Here is a 16893-nt window from a genome sequence, read left to right on the forward strand (position 1 = left end):
AAAATATAATATCTAACCTAAAATTTAATGATATTTAAGAGCCAATGAAGACTTAAAGAAGCCAGGAAATAGAGATCTTATTCTTTGTATTCCCAGCATGGAGCAAAGCACCTCCCTGAAGTGAAGGATCAATAAATGTTGATTGGGTTCATGAGTTAAGACTCAGGAATGCCAAGATTTGCATGTTAGGAGGTGAAAGATGGGCCTTTTCACACATACAGAAGACAAAGACCAAAGGAAGTAAGTATGAACTGAATTCAGAACATGAAAAGCAGTTAGATATTGGTAAACTTACAATGAACACAACTTGAAAAGAAAGCCTGACGTCACCTTATGCAAGGTGTTGAGTACATGGCTAAGGAATATAAACATGATTTTGTAGGCAGCAGTGAGCTACTAAAGATGGGGATGTAGGGAGAAAAATGATCAAGCCTGTGTTTTTAGAAGATTATCCCAACAAGAAAGGCAGAATGGCTTCTATTCCAAAAATAAAAACAAAAACATGAAAGCAAAATTTTCAATTATATGGTCTCAAAAATCAATAAAGAGTGGAACAAAGAATCTTACCCAAGCTGTTTGTTTGAATTTACTGAGTGAACTCTCAGACTGTAGTTCTAATTTATGATGAAGAATATGAAGGTCTTCCTCGTGTTTCTTAACAATTTCTCTTTGCTCCTGTTTATATCAAATCAAAACTGCATTTTAAATTATGACTTAAATAAATACACATTCTAAAGATCTTACATATTTTATTACCTTTACTCTTCCAAAATCCTTATGAGATCAGGAACAATATCCACATACACACACACACATACACACACACCAGTATGCATTCCCCTAGTACATGTTCAAGTTGATAAATCTAGCCTTAAATCACAATTTATTCTTAATATTAGAATAATATGTATCCATCACCTTTTAACTTGTTTCTAGGAAGTTTTTTAAGTATTAGATTTTCCCATCAACGTTCTAGCAAACTGGATTGCCACTGATTACTGGTGTGATGGATTTCATTCTAACTTACTGCCACAATCTTTACCTATAAACTCAACGGATTTTTTTTTCAAAATCAGAATGGTTACACCAAGACAGCTATTCTTGGTTTAGTTAGTCCACGAGAGTAAGATAGATATATATAAACTGCCAGTTTTACTGACAGATCTGTAATCCAATCACGTGAAAGGAAAAATTCTGAATAGAATCATCTGAAAGCAAGAAATGAACTACCACTTCAGAGCAGAATAGTATTTGGCATTTGACTAATAAATAAAATAGCATAGCATAATATAATAACATACCTCTCTGGCTTTTTCCAGGAGATGTTGATACTTCTTTAACACTTCTTCCTTTTGATTCAACCTTGCTTGCATATTTGCAATGGTCTGCTGAGCAATTTTCAGTGTATGATGTGACTTTGGCTCTATCTCTCGTCTGCCTAGTTCAGCTATCAGCTTTTCACGTTCTGCAGTGGCAGGCAATCGAAGTCTCAGTTCATTGATTACTTGGTCTCTTGACAAAATATTTTGCTCTGCTAACCGTAGAGCAGATTCTTTTTCTTTTAGTTTCTGCAATGATCAAATCATAATAAAATTATTAAGGTATATTTTTTCTTTTAAAAAGGCTTCCGTCTGAATTTTGGTGAGAATAATTATAACCAAAAAAAGGAGTTTCACTTTATTTTCCACATCGTACTAATACTGATGATACTATATTGATATTAATAAGGTTATATTTCTTATATTTCCATGGGACAGCAGTTATTTGCACCTACATTTATTTAGAAGATTATCACATGTGTTATAAACTTCACTGTTATGATGAAAATAAAATTTAATTAAGGTACTTTATTTGGCTCTTAGAGCTTTAGAACTAGAAATGTGTGGTGGTACTAGATTTAGAAAGGAAATGTAATAAATCATTCCTTTTATTTTGGCCCTAGAAGAGTAGTCCATAAAAGTCAGCTGAATATAAAAATTGGAACTTCAGTGGGCTAAGTCAATAAATCACCATTATAAAATATCTAGCTTATTAAAATAAAACAGGAAAAATTATTACTCTTCAATAGGATTAAGACAGATATTTTAAATTAAGTAACTCAGTGGCAGTTCACGTAAATGTCAAATTTTACAATTATTGAAAGAAATCTTAGGTTTCTTCAACAGATTAAAAATGGACAATTTCACTTGCAAAATTTTTTTTTTAAATGCATTTATAATTACTTTGTTTAGATGTAAACCATCTTCAGATGAAAATCATAGATGAAAGTCTTAGATGAAAATCATCTTCAGTTTATATTATTTTCTGTAAGTATAATGTAAGTATAATGCTTACTACTACTGATCAGTGTGCCCAAAAGCGACAAGCAGTGATTAAATAGGCAGTAAATTCAAATTAGCCATAGCTGCTGTTCTTTACTGGCTATTAAAAACATTATAGTAGAGTATAGAAGGAGATTGGAATTAGCAACAGATTCATAATTCTATGCTTTACCTCTGTTGACAAGGACTGAGAAAATTCCACAAGCATATCCAATAATATACAAATAAAAATTCAAATTCTTCTAATTACCTCTTCTAGTGATTTACAAGTTGCCCGTGTTTCTAGGATTATTCGAACATTCTCCTTAATTTTTCTTAAAGCAATCTCAAGTTGATTTGGAAGGGGCAAACTAGGGTCTGGCATTGATCCTGTAGCTTCTTCAAACTATTAAGAAATACCATTTTTTGAAAAAAAAAAAAAAAAAACCAGTTACATCATTAAGAACAATACTGTTACAACTGTGTGACAAGGACATGGTTAAACCCCACTTATATTTGAAATATAAGAAGATAATATCAGTTAAAATTCTATCTAACTTTAGAAAACACTTCGTTGGTTAACATTGTAGGTCAGGCTACAGAGTAGCAAACAGAATTAATCATTCATACCTTTTGTGCTGCTTTTAGTATTTCATTTTGTTGATGGTCAAAAATGTCCAGTTGACGTTCCAACTCAACTTCTCTTTGGTCCCAGGCCATCTGCCTTTCTTCATGAAACTGTCCAGACACACACAGAGACACTCACCAAGCATATAACAGAAGCGTTTATATACATTTTATTTAATCCTCACAACAACCCTTTGGGGTCACTATGTTCTCATTTTTTTTTAATGTTCTCATTTTATAGAAAAAGAAAACACAGTCAGAGATTTAAGTAAGTAAGTTGCCTAAGGTCACAGAGATAGAAGATAAGAAGTCAGGATTTCAATCTCTCCAAGCACCCATCCAACCATAACATTTAATGACATGTACTATGTGCTAAGCACTTCGAGGTTATGTGAACATAATAGTGAACAAAATCAAGTCCCTTTCTCCATTTCAGCATGGAAATTATATACTAGTGAGGGAAAGACAGTCAATAAATAAATGTGTTAGAGGATGGTAAGTGCTGGAGAAAAAGGAATCCCTACTTAGGGATTTATAATTGTATACTGGGTGGCTAGTGAAGGCCTCACTGATAAGGTAAGACATTTGAGCAAAGACTTGGAAATAATGAAAGCATAAACAATACAAGTATCTGAGCTAAGAACACTCCAGGCGGAAGGAACAACATAATTTCTAAGGCAAGCAAGCATGAGCTTGGTGAATTTGTCTGTCTCTAAAGTATATGTGCTTTATTCTACACCAAGCTGCCTTCTACACTCCATCAGTGAGAGCCAGTTGAAACTCCTGTGAAAAGTCAAATAACTAATATTAAAACAATAATTAACTTACCAACTAAATTTATGTATTGTTCCTTTTAAGTTTAAAACTACCATTATGGGGCGCCTGGGTGGCTCAGTCGGTTAAGTGTCTGCCTTTAGCTCAGGTCATGATCCCAAGGTCCTGGCATAGAGCCCCGAGTCAGGCTCCCTGCTTGGCGGGGAGCCTTCTTCTTCCTCCCCACCCCAAACCCTATGCTCATGCTCTCTCTCGCTTTCTCTCAAATAAATAAATAAGTAAATAAATAAATAAATAAAACCTTGAAAAAATAAAAATAAAAAAATAAAACTACCATTACAACGTAAGTAAATATCAATTTTTTGAATGCCTTAGAAAATAAACAGTATAAGAATAAAAAAATGGGAGCTACATTCAATTAAAAAATAATGCAATTGCTCAAGCAATATTCTTAGGTTTAATATCTTAGCAATGGAAGAGCAAAATATATATAAAATGAAACCTTGTTTTGCTGCACAATTTCCTCCTCCAGACTGCTGATGGTATTCTCATATTCAGAAATTATATTATTCAAATATTTTATTTCTTCTTTATCCTTGACTAATTCTCGATTTAGTTTAAGCTCTTGAAGACGAAGTTCTTCTATTTTCATGTGCCAATTGATTACCTAAACATTTACAAATAATAGGTACACTACCTATTTAAATATTTCTCCATTGATCCTAATAATTTTAACTGAAATTAATATATATTCTATAATAAGATAAAAATCATCCTTTGTTGAGGCACAAGTAAAATTCATTTAGAATTTTCATACTCTTCTAAAAAATATCCGTGATCTTAATATAACATTCTTCAAATGTTTCTATATGTTTACAAATAACTAAAATTACTATTTAATTAATACATATAAACTTTTCTAGAGTGTTTAAAGTTCTTCAATAGTATACAATCTAAGCCTTTCTACCAAAACTATTATTTGGAAGAGTCTATTTTATTCTTACAAATAGACATTTAAAAAGCCAAAACTTTTAACTTACAAAATTGACATTAATAAATTATAATTGGAATTTTCGCCATTTAGTAAGCATTTTTCAGATAGCTACACATTAAGAACTTAAAATTACTACGTAACTCTTTTGGAAACACTGAACTGAAAGTCCATGTTTTACCTTTTGGGCTCCCCTGGCATCCTTTAGAGTGCTTATTAACTCTTCCAGGCCCTTTAACTTTAACTCCATTTCCATTGTTTTGTTCTCCATATTTCTCTGCTCTTGTTGAGAATTTTTCATCTCTTGCATTATCTTCAGTTTGTCATTTTGTAATTGAATCATTGTTTTAGAGAATTTTTCCTGTTGTGCCAAGGGTAAAGCTCCACTAAACTGTCGTCGTAGAGACTGAATTGTTTGGCGCAGATGTTTTGCCCGGTTTCTCCCTTCCAAACGGGCGTAATAGAGAGCCTGTTCTTTTTCATCAAGTTTCTGCTCTAAGCGCAAATTACAGGCCTCTGTCTTCTGCAGTTTAGATGTAACTGACTCCAACTTACCAAGAGCAGTGGCCTCACTAATTTGAAGGGAGACGATGTGTTGATGCAACTTGGCAATCAGTGCCTTTTCATCAGATTGCGCCTAACATAAAAAAAGTATATATTTACAGAGTCAGTTCAAGTTCTTCTAATAACACTTATCATGGATTTAAAAACACAGCTTACTAAATAAAATTTTAAGAAGTATGGTACATGAGATCCTATAAAAATCTAGCCTAGCTTTAATTAAATTTTAATTATCAAAGCTTGTTAAAAAAAACCCCACAGAATCAAGCATAGTTTAAATCCAAATATGGCTTCTAACTTTAAATAACAGTTGGCATTTTACTCATTTTTTCAACTCCCATATGTAAATAACAATATTGGTTTAACACTAATGTGGAAAATTTTTTTTATCCTAAAAAATTTATAATGGGAGAATATGTGTGTGAAAAGCTACATATTAATACAAGAGAAAATATTGTTATCAAAGACTTACCTATTTCTCCTCAGGTCTCAACTTTGATTAGCAACGAGCACAATGTATTTGTAGGTATTTAAATGCTTTTCTGTATCATGAATGATATTTTAAATTAAAGAGTTTTTCTTAATCAGGTTACAATGAACAAGCATAGGAGCTTCTGTCTGATATATTCTCTGATTAAAACTGTAAAATCAGTCAATATCTAATGCGAATTCAGGAAAAAGTAAAAGCTGTTTAGAAGAGCCAATACTGTACCTACCTGATAGTCTAACAGTTGCATTCTGACAGACTCTACTTCCTTTTCCCTGGTCTGTTGCTGTGCATTCAGAATTTCAACTTGTCTTTTGGCAATATCAGAAATCTCTCTCAGTCTAGGATGTGAAAAGATACTTTAGGAACAATCAGATACATTTTCTAAGTAAATACCAGTATTTTATATTTCGAGACTCTGGGAAAAGCCACTAATTTCCAGCATCTTAATATCAAAACTAAAGCAAAATTTCCTCAACTATTTCATGAAATACAATTCCAGGAGAGGTTAACACATGCTCTGTTAAAATCTAACTCCATTCCCAACATCCCTCCCCACTGAAAATTCATAATACATAGTATTGTATAAAATGTTCTGAGAAATTTAAAGTAAATTATCTCACACTATACATATACATACATATACAGCACTTATTATCCTAGTTTGGCAGAGTTAGAGTAAGGTATTGAGTAGGTTTATTTGATATAATTGTACAGTTAAGAATACAGAATTTAAAATTCCTGGGTTCCCTAGATAGATTAATATATGTTTTAATTTACAAGCTATCAGAAATGTGAAAAAGAGGGGTGCGCTTGGGTGGCTCAGTCGGTTACATGTCTGCCTTCGGCTCAGGTCTTGGGGTCTTGCCCCCCCCATCCCCCACCCCCGGTTAGCAGGGACTGTCTGCTTCTCTCTCTGTCCCTCCCTACTGTTTGTGCTCTTTCTCTTTCAAATAAAATCTTTAAAAAAAAAAAGAAATGTGAAAAAGAGAGATTATATGGTTACTACAATTTAAAAAATGGGGGAAATGTGATAGTAAATAATAAATTTCCTGTAAGACTACTATTATAAGAGCACAGAGGTAAAGTAAAATGCATTTTACTCTGGGCAAGAATAATTTTAGTTCACTGTGAAAGATAAGTCAGGTTTCCTCACATTGATTAGAAAGTCACACTGCCAGTTACATAAGTTTTAAAAATTAAAATATAATAAAATGAATAATTATAAAGTTAGTTTATTTCAAAAGGAGAGGATGATGAGGTAAGAGGAAGAATACAAAATGGAATTTTTCATAGTGAAAGGGGCTGAGAATAACAGATATTCCCAAAGGGCTATCAAGAGTCCAAAAAATAACTTTGTCATGGCCAAGCCATAAAACCCTTTTTATAAATAATTACTTGTACTTGACAGATCAACTTATGACTCCTATTACCTTTCTACTGAATTGACAAAAATTACCCAGGAGAACAAGTACACAGCATCTACTTGGCACACAGTATTTATTCCTTACATATATTTTGTGTTCCAAGTGAATAAACGATTTCCACATGTAAAATAAAAATCACAATATTACTTTAGGATTATTAAGCATAATTACATGAGTTAATATATGTTTAATACCTAGCACAATACATACTACTCAATAAATGCAAACTGAAGCAAAATCTGAATTTTTCATACCTTTATAGCAATCTTATAGAAAAGTAGACTAAAATCTATTCTATTTCTTATAACTAAAAAATATTTTATTGCAGGGGTGCCTGGAAAGCTCATTGGTTAAATCTTTGACTCTTAATTTCAGCTCAGATCATGATCTTAGGGTCATAAGATTGCGTCCCACATTGGGCTCCACGCTCAGTGCGGGGTCCCCTTGAGATCTGTTCTTCTCTATCTGCCCCCACCCCCCGCTCATACTCTCTCTAAAGAAATATTTTATTTATATTTTATTAAATAAAATAAATATTAAATAAAATTAAATAAAATATTAGATAATTTAAAATTAAATAAAATTAAATATTTTATTAAATAAAATTAAAAAATATATTTTACTGCTAAAAAATGCCAACCATCATCTGAGCTCTCAACAAGCCATAATCTTTTTGTTGGTGGAGGGTTTTCCCTTAGTGTTGATGGCTGCTGACTGATCTGGATAGTGGTTGTTTAAAGTTGCTGTAGCTGTGGCAATTTCTTAATATATTAATTTTGCTTTTATTTTGTTTATATTTATGTTATTGTATTTTATTCCACTATAGCTAATATACAGTGTTATCCTAGTTTCAGGTGTACAGTGATTATCCTAGTTTCAGGTATACAAACAGTGATTTAACACTTCATACAACACCCAGTGCTCATCACAAGCTCTCTTTAATCCTCATCACTTATTTAACCCACCCCCCACCCCCAACTCCCCTCTGGCAACCATCAGTTGCTCTCTATAGTTAAGAGTCTGTTTCTGGGTTTGTCTTTCTCTTTTTTTCTTCTTTTGCTCATTTGTTTTGTATCTTAAGTCCCACAAATGACTGAAATCATATGGTATTTGTCTTCCCGTGACTGACTTATCTTGCTAAGCATTATACTCTCTAGCTCTGTCCTTGTTGTTGCAAACGGCAAGATGGCAATTTTTTATGGCTGAATAATATAATAATATTATTATTATATATATATTATATATATATATATTATATATATATAATAATATAATATCACTTCTTTCTCCATTCATTTATCAATGAATAATAAATGGACTGCTTCCATAATTCGGCTATTGTAAATAATGTTGTTATAAACATGGAGGTGCATGTATTCCTCTGAATTAGTGTTTTTGTATTTCTGGAGTAAATACCTAGTAGTGCTATCACTGAATCATAGGGTAGTTCTACTTCCAACTTTTTGAAGAACCTCCATACTGCTTTCCACCATTTGCATTCCCACCAACAGTGCAAGAGGGTTCCTTTTTTTCCACATCCTCACCAATACTTGTTTTTTGTGGTTTGGTTTTAGCATTCTAAGAAGTGTTAAGTGATATCTCACTGTAGCTTTGATTTGCATTTCCTGGATGATGAGTGATGCTGAGCATCTTTTCATGTGTCTACAGGCCATCTGGATGCCTTCTGTAGAGAAATGCCTGTTAATTTCTCCTGCCCATTTTTAATTAGATTATTTGTTTTTTGGGTGTTAAGTTGTATAATTTCTTTATATATTTTGTATAACCCTTTATCAGATATAAGAAACTTAAGTTTAAATAAATTAAATGACCATCACACTTTCCTCCAAAAAAATATCACTATGTGGAAGAACTGGGCAGCATAGGGTCTGAATTCCAAGTTCAGTTCTTCCTGCAATACTATTCCTGGACTATGAGAAATATGAATCTTGGGACATTATTTCCTCTTCAATATTATTATTTATGCCTGTTAAAAATTAATCTTGTTAATCTTATGTAATCTTGTTCTTACAAAAAAAGAAAAATAACGACAATCAGTATCAATTCCAAGAAGAGTATTATCCCAAACTACTGTAACTAGGTTTCTTAAAGACAAATGAGAGTAGACACATCTAATAACTGAAAAGTTTACATGAACTTACTTTGACACTTCAACTTTTAGCTCCATTTCACTCTTCTCTAATTCTAGAATCCGTTGCCTATCAGCATCACTTACTGTCTTGCTCACACTATCAGCTAATTCATCTCTTAACAACTGTTCCACCTTCTGTGCTTCCAAATTGATTTTGGTAAGCTAAGAAAAAGTAACAAAAAATGTTCAGGTTTATTAGTTTTGGGTGAGGTTTTCCCTTTCAATTTAGCTTTTACCATCCATACTGCTATTCTCTTTACTTGGCATTAGTCAAGTCATACTGAATTAGGTGTGATGAAATACTAAGAATAGATTAAAGAGGGTAAAGAGAAAGACTGAGGAACAGATTATAGCAACTCTGGTTATATACCAACCCACCAAAACTCATTTATATTAGACAACTCAAAGTCTAATATTTGAATCCCTGATTTTCTTAAATTTCTTTGAAATGTGGTATACACATTATACTTTACTTCAATTATATTATTTATAAATATGAGTTAGTAAAATCTTCTTAATATATATTTAGTGACTCAATTAAAATAAACAAATGGCAGATTTAAAATACATATTATTTCTCAAAGTAAACATTACACGAGTTCTTTTTCATCATTAATTGTTGAATATTTGCAAACTGTATTTATTGCCAGCCAATTTAATATTTCTGACCATATCAAAAAAGTCTAAAACTTACTATTAAAATGTAAAGTCCTGAGAGTGGAGATTACTGTCTATTCTGTTTCCTATCCTAACACTAGCCCCCATACAGTATCTAGCATGTGATAGGCACTCAATAGATACTTGTTAAATGAACTGATGGTAGTGGAAGGCAACATTGTTATTAAGCAAATAATACCTTTTTGCATTAACTCTAATGTAATGGCTGCTGAGAAAAAAGAACTCATTCACAGAAATACGTGCATTCTTATTAAACATTTCAGATTTAAAAATACATCTTTTATTTACATATTACATGAAACACAAGCACTATATGTTACTTCAGAAGTACAAACTAATCTCCCACAAAATACAATGTCTAACAGACATAGACATAGGTCTTACATGACTAATTCTTACTCTTATTACATGATAAAAATTGTATCAAACCTCAGCAAATTTGGTTTCCAATTCAAAATTACGTTCTTCCATTTGCTTTAATGAAGTCCTGACATGTTCGTACATTTTTTGAGAGTGTTCAGCCCGCTGCCTTTCATTTAATTCCTTCATCTCCAGCATAGTGATTTTTTTGGAAATAGAAAGAATTTCACTGTTGGTTATTGATTTCTTTGCTTTATCCATGTTCGATTCATTTCCTATATGCAACAATACTAAGTCAATCTCAAGCTATTATCAAAATCATATCCCAAATATTTTAGCCATTATAGACAAGGATGCAGTAATAACATGGTTCCATGGAAAGCACAAGAGCCTTATGAATTATGACAGATCTGGATTCCCCCCTTAGCTCTATTCATGTTTGGATACTGTCTATCCCACTTCATCTCTCTGGAACTTATATTCTTCATCAGTCAAGTGATCGTAAAAATTATTCCTCATAGAAATTTAGGAATTTCTATAGGAAATCCAACACTTATTGAAGAGAGATAAGGTAAAAGGTACAGAGAACTTACCACAATTGTATGTAATACCTTTTTTTATATCTTAGGATATAAGATACCTTATTTCATGTGGAAGCTACATGAAAGTCAATTCACTTTCAATCTCTTAATGAATTAAAAAAACTGCATTTCTACAAGCAGCTTATTTTAGATAATGTTAGGCCCAATGTTAGCCTTCACTAAAATACATGTCCCAATTGCTAATTAAAAAAAAAACAGCTCTATTTCATAACAGAAACCTTGAACAGCATTAGAGCTCTAAGTGCATTAGAAAACATATGAAAACACTTTATCCAAAGGAGCAAATTTATGTGAAAATTATAAAGCACAATGCTAGTAAGATAAAAAATTATTTAAATGCCATGAACTAGGATAACCATTTGAAAAACTGATATGGAAAACCCTAGCAGAAGCCACAAAGATTTTAAGATCTTGTGAGACAGTAATATCTATGTTAGATATACGTGAATATGTTCACTGCAGTACCATAAGCAATAGAAAAATAAGAAGACCTAGTGATTTAATCACTGAAACAGTAAGATGCTGCGTGAATATTTGTATGTATAAGATGATGAGTAAAACAAATATTTTGACACACTAAGTGAATATACTATACAATGTTAAATACAGTTAAAGTATATATTTTTTTCCATTAGAGTCAAACTCACACTTTATTTAAGTTTTTATTTAAATTCCAGTTAGTTAACACACAGTGTAATATCAGTTGCAGGGGTATAATATAGTGATTCAATACTTCCATACAATACCCAGTGCTCACATAAACATGTATAAAGTGATCTAAAAAATAATAATAGTCAAACTAGGGCTATATAAATTTTTTGCAAATTTTTTTTGACGTTTTATGGTGACCTTTTAACTTAAATCTATCAAATGATGCATTCCCAATAGTACTTTACACACAGTGGAAAATTCCACACACTACCACCAAGATACAGGTATTTAAAAATTATCACCAATCTTGATTTGTTAAATGGTTCAAAATAGCTAATGCTTAGACATAATTTTTTAACATATATGATTTCACTAGGAACTAATTAACTAAAAACCAAATTTTGGTAGAGATTAGAATAAGATATTACTCATCAACTGCCTGCTAAATTAAACTGTTAAAGCATAGTTCATTTTTATCAAAATACTTCCTTTTCACCTGATATAGAAAAGGAACTATAAAAAAAATATTCATTATTAGGTCTTCATCACTTTATATTATCAGAGTCCTCATACTTACCTAGTTTAGTTTCTTGCTCCCAGGCTTGTTCGATAGTGTAAAGCTTTTCCTTGGTAATCTCCAGTTCTTTATTTATAGACTCCATTTGTTCTTTTAGGGATGCATTTTCACACTGAATAAAACAGAAACATCACTGAGAAACTACATTGTAATTCAGACTAATACCACAGCAGTGATATTGCTTTATATAATATCTCCTTAAACTCACAATCTAATTTTTTTAACAAAATTAGGAGCTCCCCTACATGTAATATATACATATGAACACACACACACACACACACACACACACATAGAAAATATTATTTTAAAATAATCATCAAAATCTCTTGTGTATCCAACCTGTGGCTTCTGAGCATTAGTTTCTGCTGTGTGCATTTTGCCCAGCTGGAATACTTAGAATTTCACAACCTTCACAAGAAGGTTGCTCACGTCCCTGTCTCACCCAAATAGTTACTGAGCATCCCTAGCATGCTAGCAGTGAGGTGCTGCAGGTCTACGGTAAAAAGAAACATAAAATTCTGGCCTTCACAGGCCTCACCATTTGGAGTCTGTGGGTACGTTTGTGTGGCAGGAGCTGGGGAGGGTGTGGAAGGCAGCAGTGAACAGGTAAGCAAACAAAACAATCATTAAAAATGTAAAGATCTGAGAAACAAACTGAGGGTTTCAGAGGGGAGGGGTGAGGGGGGTGGTTGAGTCTGGTGGTGGGTATTACGGAGAGCACACGTTGCATGGAGCACTGGGTGTGCTGCATAAACAATGAATTTTGGTATACTAAAAAAAAAATAAAATTAAATTTAAAAAAATGCAAAGATCTAGGGGCACCTGGGTGGCTCAGTCGGTTGGGCAGCTGCCTTGGGCTCAGGTCATGATCCCAGGGTCCTGGGATAGAGCCCCTCATTGGGCTCCCTGCTCAGTGGAAAGCCTGCCTCTCACGCTCCCCCTGCTTGTGTTCCCTCTCTTGCAGTGTCTCTCTCTCTGTCAAACGAATAAGTAAAATCTTTGAAAAAAGAAAAAAGTAAAGATCTAGAAAGATACAGAGTATGAACCCAGAGAAAAACAAAAGAAGTCAAATCAAGATAAAGCAGTTGAAGAAGGTATTAACTCCTGAAGAGGTGGTATTTAAGCAGAAAGCTAAGGTATTAGAAGGAGCCAGTCTCGAAAAGAAACCAGCCAGGGAAAGAGCGGATGCACAAACAAATCCAGATGCTCTGATGCAGGACTGAGTCTGGGGTGTCAGCAAAAGTTAGCAAAAGTGAAGAGTGCTATGAGGTAAAAGGGGAGAGATAACAGGGCCAGGCATGGTATGTCAAGTTAAGGAACTGGAATTTAACTTAATATATAATAGGAAACCATTTAAAGATTTTAAGGAGGAAGTTTTAAACAAAATCATTCTGAAGGCAATGTAAAGAATAAATGAAGTAGTACAAAGGGAAATCAGAAATTAGGAAGATACCGCAAAGTTCTGATGAATAGGGTCCCAGCAGTGAAGATGGGAGAAAAAAGGACAGATATGAATGAATTTTATTCGGGATATTAAAATGACAGGGGAGAGAAATGGCTAGAAAGCAACTCTAAGGTATCTTCCCTGAGTAGGTAATATTAACACCTATTGAAACAGAAAAGACTGGGAGAAAGACAGACATCAGATTATTTGGGATATGTTAAATTTAAGATCCCCTTGAAAAAGGAGTTGTAAAGTAGGTAATTCCATTACAGCACTGAGAAGTCAGGCTGGACACATAAACGTAGGAGTTGGCATACAAATTTAATATGCTCATTTTTTGTTACAACAAACAAAATGCTTACTGTATGTCAGGTATTCTACACCCTGGACTTTAATGATAAACAAATGCTATCCTAGAACTTGTGTTTTGGTGGGAGGGTGGTGCGTAGTTGGTAAGGAAGCCAATATATAATATAATGTCAGGTAATATGTGCTATGAAGAATGTAAAACAGGATAATGAGGTTTTCTTTAAAAGAGATGTTATAATAAGAAGAAAGGCAAGATAAGGGAATAAAACATGACTTTCTGGTAACAGGCATAATTACAACCTGGTCTAGGTCCTATAAATACACAGGAAAACAACAAAATAGGGATTAGTGTTTTATAACATCTTTCTACCCTTTTTCCTCTTACTTCCTTTTTTTTTTTTTTTTTGCTTTTTAAAAAAATTTTATTTTTTCAGTGTTCCAAGATTCATTGTTTATGCATCACACCAGTGCTCCAGGCAATACATGCCCTCCTTAATACCCACCACCAGGCTCACCTATCCACCTACATCTTTCCCCTCTAAAACCCTCAGTTTGTAAGAGCCCACAGTCTCTCATGCTTTTAATTTCCCCCTCCGATTTCCCCGAATTCACTTTTCCTTTCCTTCTCCTAATGTCCTCCATGATATTATTCCTTATGCTCCACAAGTAAGTGAAATCACATGATAAATGACTCTCTCTGCTTGACTTATTTCACTCAGCATAATCTCTTCCAGTCCCGTCCATATCGATACAAAAGTTGGGTATTCATCTTTTTTGATGGAGGCATAATATCCATTGTACATATGGACCATATCTTCTTTATCCATCCGTCTGTTGAAGGGCATTCTGGCTCTTCCCAAAGTTTGGTGATTGTGGCCATTGCTCCTATGAATATTGGGGTACAGATGCCCCTTCTTTTCACTACATCTTTATCTTTGGAATAAATACCCAGTAGTGCAATTACAGGGCCAGAGGGTAGCTCTATTTTTAATTTCTTAAGAAATCTCCACACAGTTTTCCAAAGTTGGCTCCACCAACTTGCATTCCCACCAACAGTGTAAGAGGGTTCCCTTTTCTCCACATCCTCTCCAACACTTGCTGTTTACTGTTTTGTTGATTTTGGCCATTCTAACTGGTGGAAGGTGGTATCTCAATTGGTTTTGATCTGAATCTTCCTGATGGCTAATGATGATGAACATTTTTGCATGTGTCTGTTAGCCATTTGTATGTCTTCTTTAGAGAAGTGTCTGTTCATGTCTTCTGCCCATTTTTTGACATGATTATCTGGTTTTTTTTGAGTGTTGAGTTTGAGGAGTTCTTGATAGACCTTGGGTATCAGCCCTTTGTCTGTAGTGTCATTTGCGAATATCTTCTCCCACTCCGTGGGTTGCCTCTTTGTTTTGTTGACTGTTTCCATTGCTGTGCAGAAGCTTTTGATCTTGATGAAGTCGCAAAAGTTCATTTTTGCTTCTGTTTCCTTTACCTTTGGAGGCACACGCCTTGAAAGAAGTTGCTGTGGCCGATGTCAAAGAGGTTACTGCCTATGTTCTCCTCTAGGATTTTGATAGATTCCTGCCTTACGTTGGTCTTTTACCCATTTCCAATTTATCTTTGTGTATGGTGTAAGAGAACAGTCAAGTTTCATTCTTCTATATATAGCTGTCCAATTTTCCCAGCACCATTTATTGAAGAGACTGTCTTTTTTCCACTGGATATTTTTTCCTGCTTTGTCAAAGATATATTTTTTTAAGATTTTATTTATTTATTTGACAGACAGAGATCACAAGCAGGCAGAGAGGCAGGCAGAAAGAGAGAGGAGGATGCAGGCTCCCTGTTGAGCAGAGAGTCCGATGCAGGGCTCGATCCCAGGACACTAGGATCATGACCTGACCCAAAGGCAGAGGCTTTAACCCACTGAGCCACCCAGGCGCCCCTGTCGAAGATAATTTGACTATAGAGTTGCAGTCCATATCTGGACTCTCTACTCTGTTCCACTAGTCTCTGTGTCAGTTTTTGTGCCAGTACCATGCTGTCTTGGTGATCACAGCTTGCAGTAAAGCTTGAAATCAGACAACGTGATGTCCCCAGTTTTGTTATTCTTTTTCAACATTTCCTTAGCAATTTGGAGTCTTTTCTGGTTCCATACAAATTTTAGGACTGTTTGTTCTTGCATTTTGAAAAGCGCCTGTGGAATTTTGATCGGGATGGCACTGAAAGCATAGATTGTTCTAGGCAGTATAGACATTTTAACAATGTTTATTCTTCAAATCCATAAGCATGGAATGCTTTTCAATCTTTCTGTGTCTTCTTCAGTTTTTTCATGAGTGTTATATAGTTCCTCGAGTACAGATCCTTTACCTCTTTGGTTAGGTTTATTCCCAGGTATCTTATGGTTCTTTGTGCTATAGTAAATAGAATCAATTCTCTAATTTCCCTTTCTACAGTTTCATTGTTAGTGTATGAGAAAGCAAGTGATTTCTGTGCATTGATTTTGTATCCTGCCACATTACTGAATTGCTGTATGAATTCTAGTAGTTTGAGGGTGGAGTTTTTTGGGTTTTCGATATAAAGTATCATGCCATCTGCAAAGAGAGAGACTTTGACATCTTCTTTGCTAATGTGAATACTTTTTATTTCTTTTTGTTGTCTGACTGCTGTTGCTAGGACTTCTAGTACTACATTGAACAACAGTGCTAAGAGTAGACATCCTTGTCATGTTCCTGATCTCAAAGGGAAGGCTCTCAGCTTTTCCCCATTGAGAATTATATTTGTAGTGGGTTTTTCATAGATGGATTTTATGAAGTTGAGGCATGTTCCCTCTATCCCTGTACTTTTTAATCAGGAAAGGATGCTGTATTTTGTCAAATGCCTTTTCTGCATCTATTGAGAGGACCATGTGGTTCTTCCCTCTTCTCTTACTGATTTGTTCTATTACATCGATTGATTTGCAAAG

At 33.9% G+C, this 16893-nt stretch overlaps 1 protein-coding gene across 4 annotated transcripts in view; it reads right to left on the reverse strand.

Annotated features, from left to right (window-relative positions):
* CEP290 (centrosomal protein 290) overlaps nucleotides 1-16893 on the reverse strand; it is a 96137-nt gene that overhangs the window by 35710 nt on the left and 43534 nt on the right. For all 4 annotated transcript variants that reach the window (XM_047739447.1, XM_047739449.1, XM_047739448.1 and 1 more), the window contains 10 exons: nucleotides 12185-12296; nucleotides 10424-10629; nucleotides 9327-9478; nucleotides 5970-6081; nucleotides 4874-5329; nucleotides 4204-4368; nucleotides 2931-3038; nucleotides 2572-2706; nucleotides 1302-1568; nucleotides 568-675 (listed from right to left, as the gene is read on the reverse strand). In XM_047739447.1, the coding sequence (XP_047595403.1) occupies nucleotides 568-675; nucleotides 1302-1568; nucleotides 2572-2706; nucleotides 2931-3038; nucleotides 4204-4368; nucleotides 4874-5329; nucleotides 5970-6081; nucleotides 9327-9478; nucleotides 10424-10629; nucleotides 12185-12296 (1821 nt within the window). The remainder of the gene's footprint in view (nucleotides 1-567; nucleotides 676-1301; nucleotides 1569-2571; nucleotides 2707-2930; nucleotides 3039-4203; nucleotides 4369-4873; nucleotides 5330-5969; nucleotides 6082-9326; nucleotides 9479-10423; nucleotides 10630-12184; nucleotides 12297-16893) is intronic.

The sequence above is a fragment of the Lutra lutra genome, chromosome 8 (genome assembly GCF_902655055.1).
Source record: "Lutra lutra chromosome 8, mLutLut1.2, whole genome shotgun sequence".
NCBI lineage: Eukaryota > Metazoa > Chordata > Mammalia > Carnivora > Mustelidae > Lutra > Lutra lutra.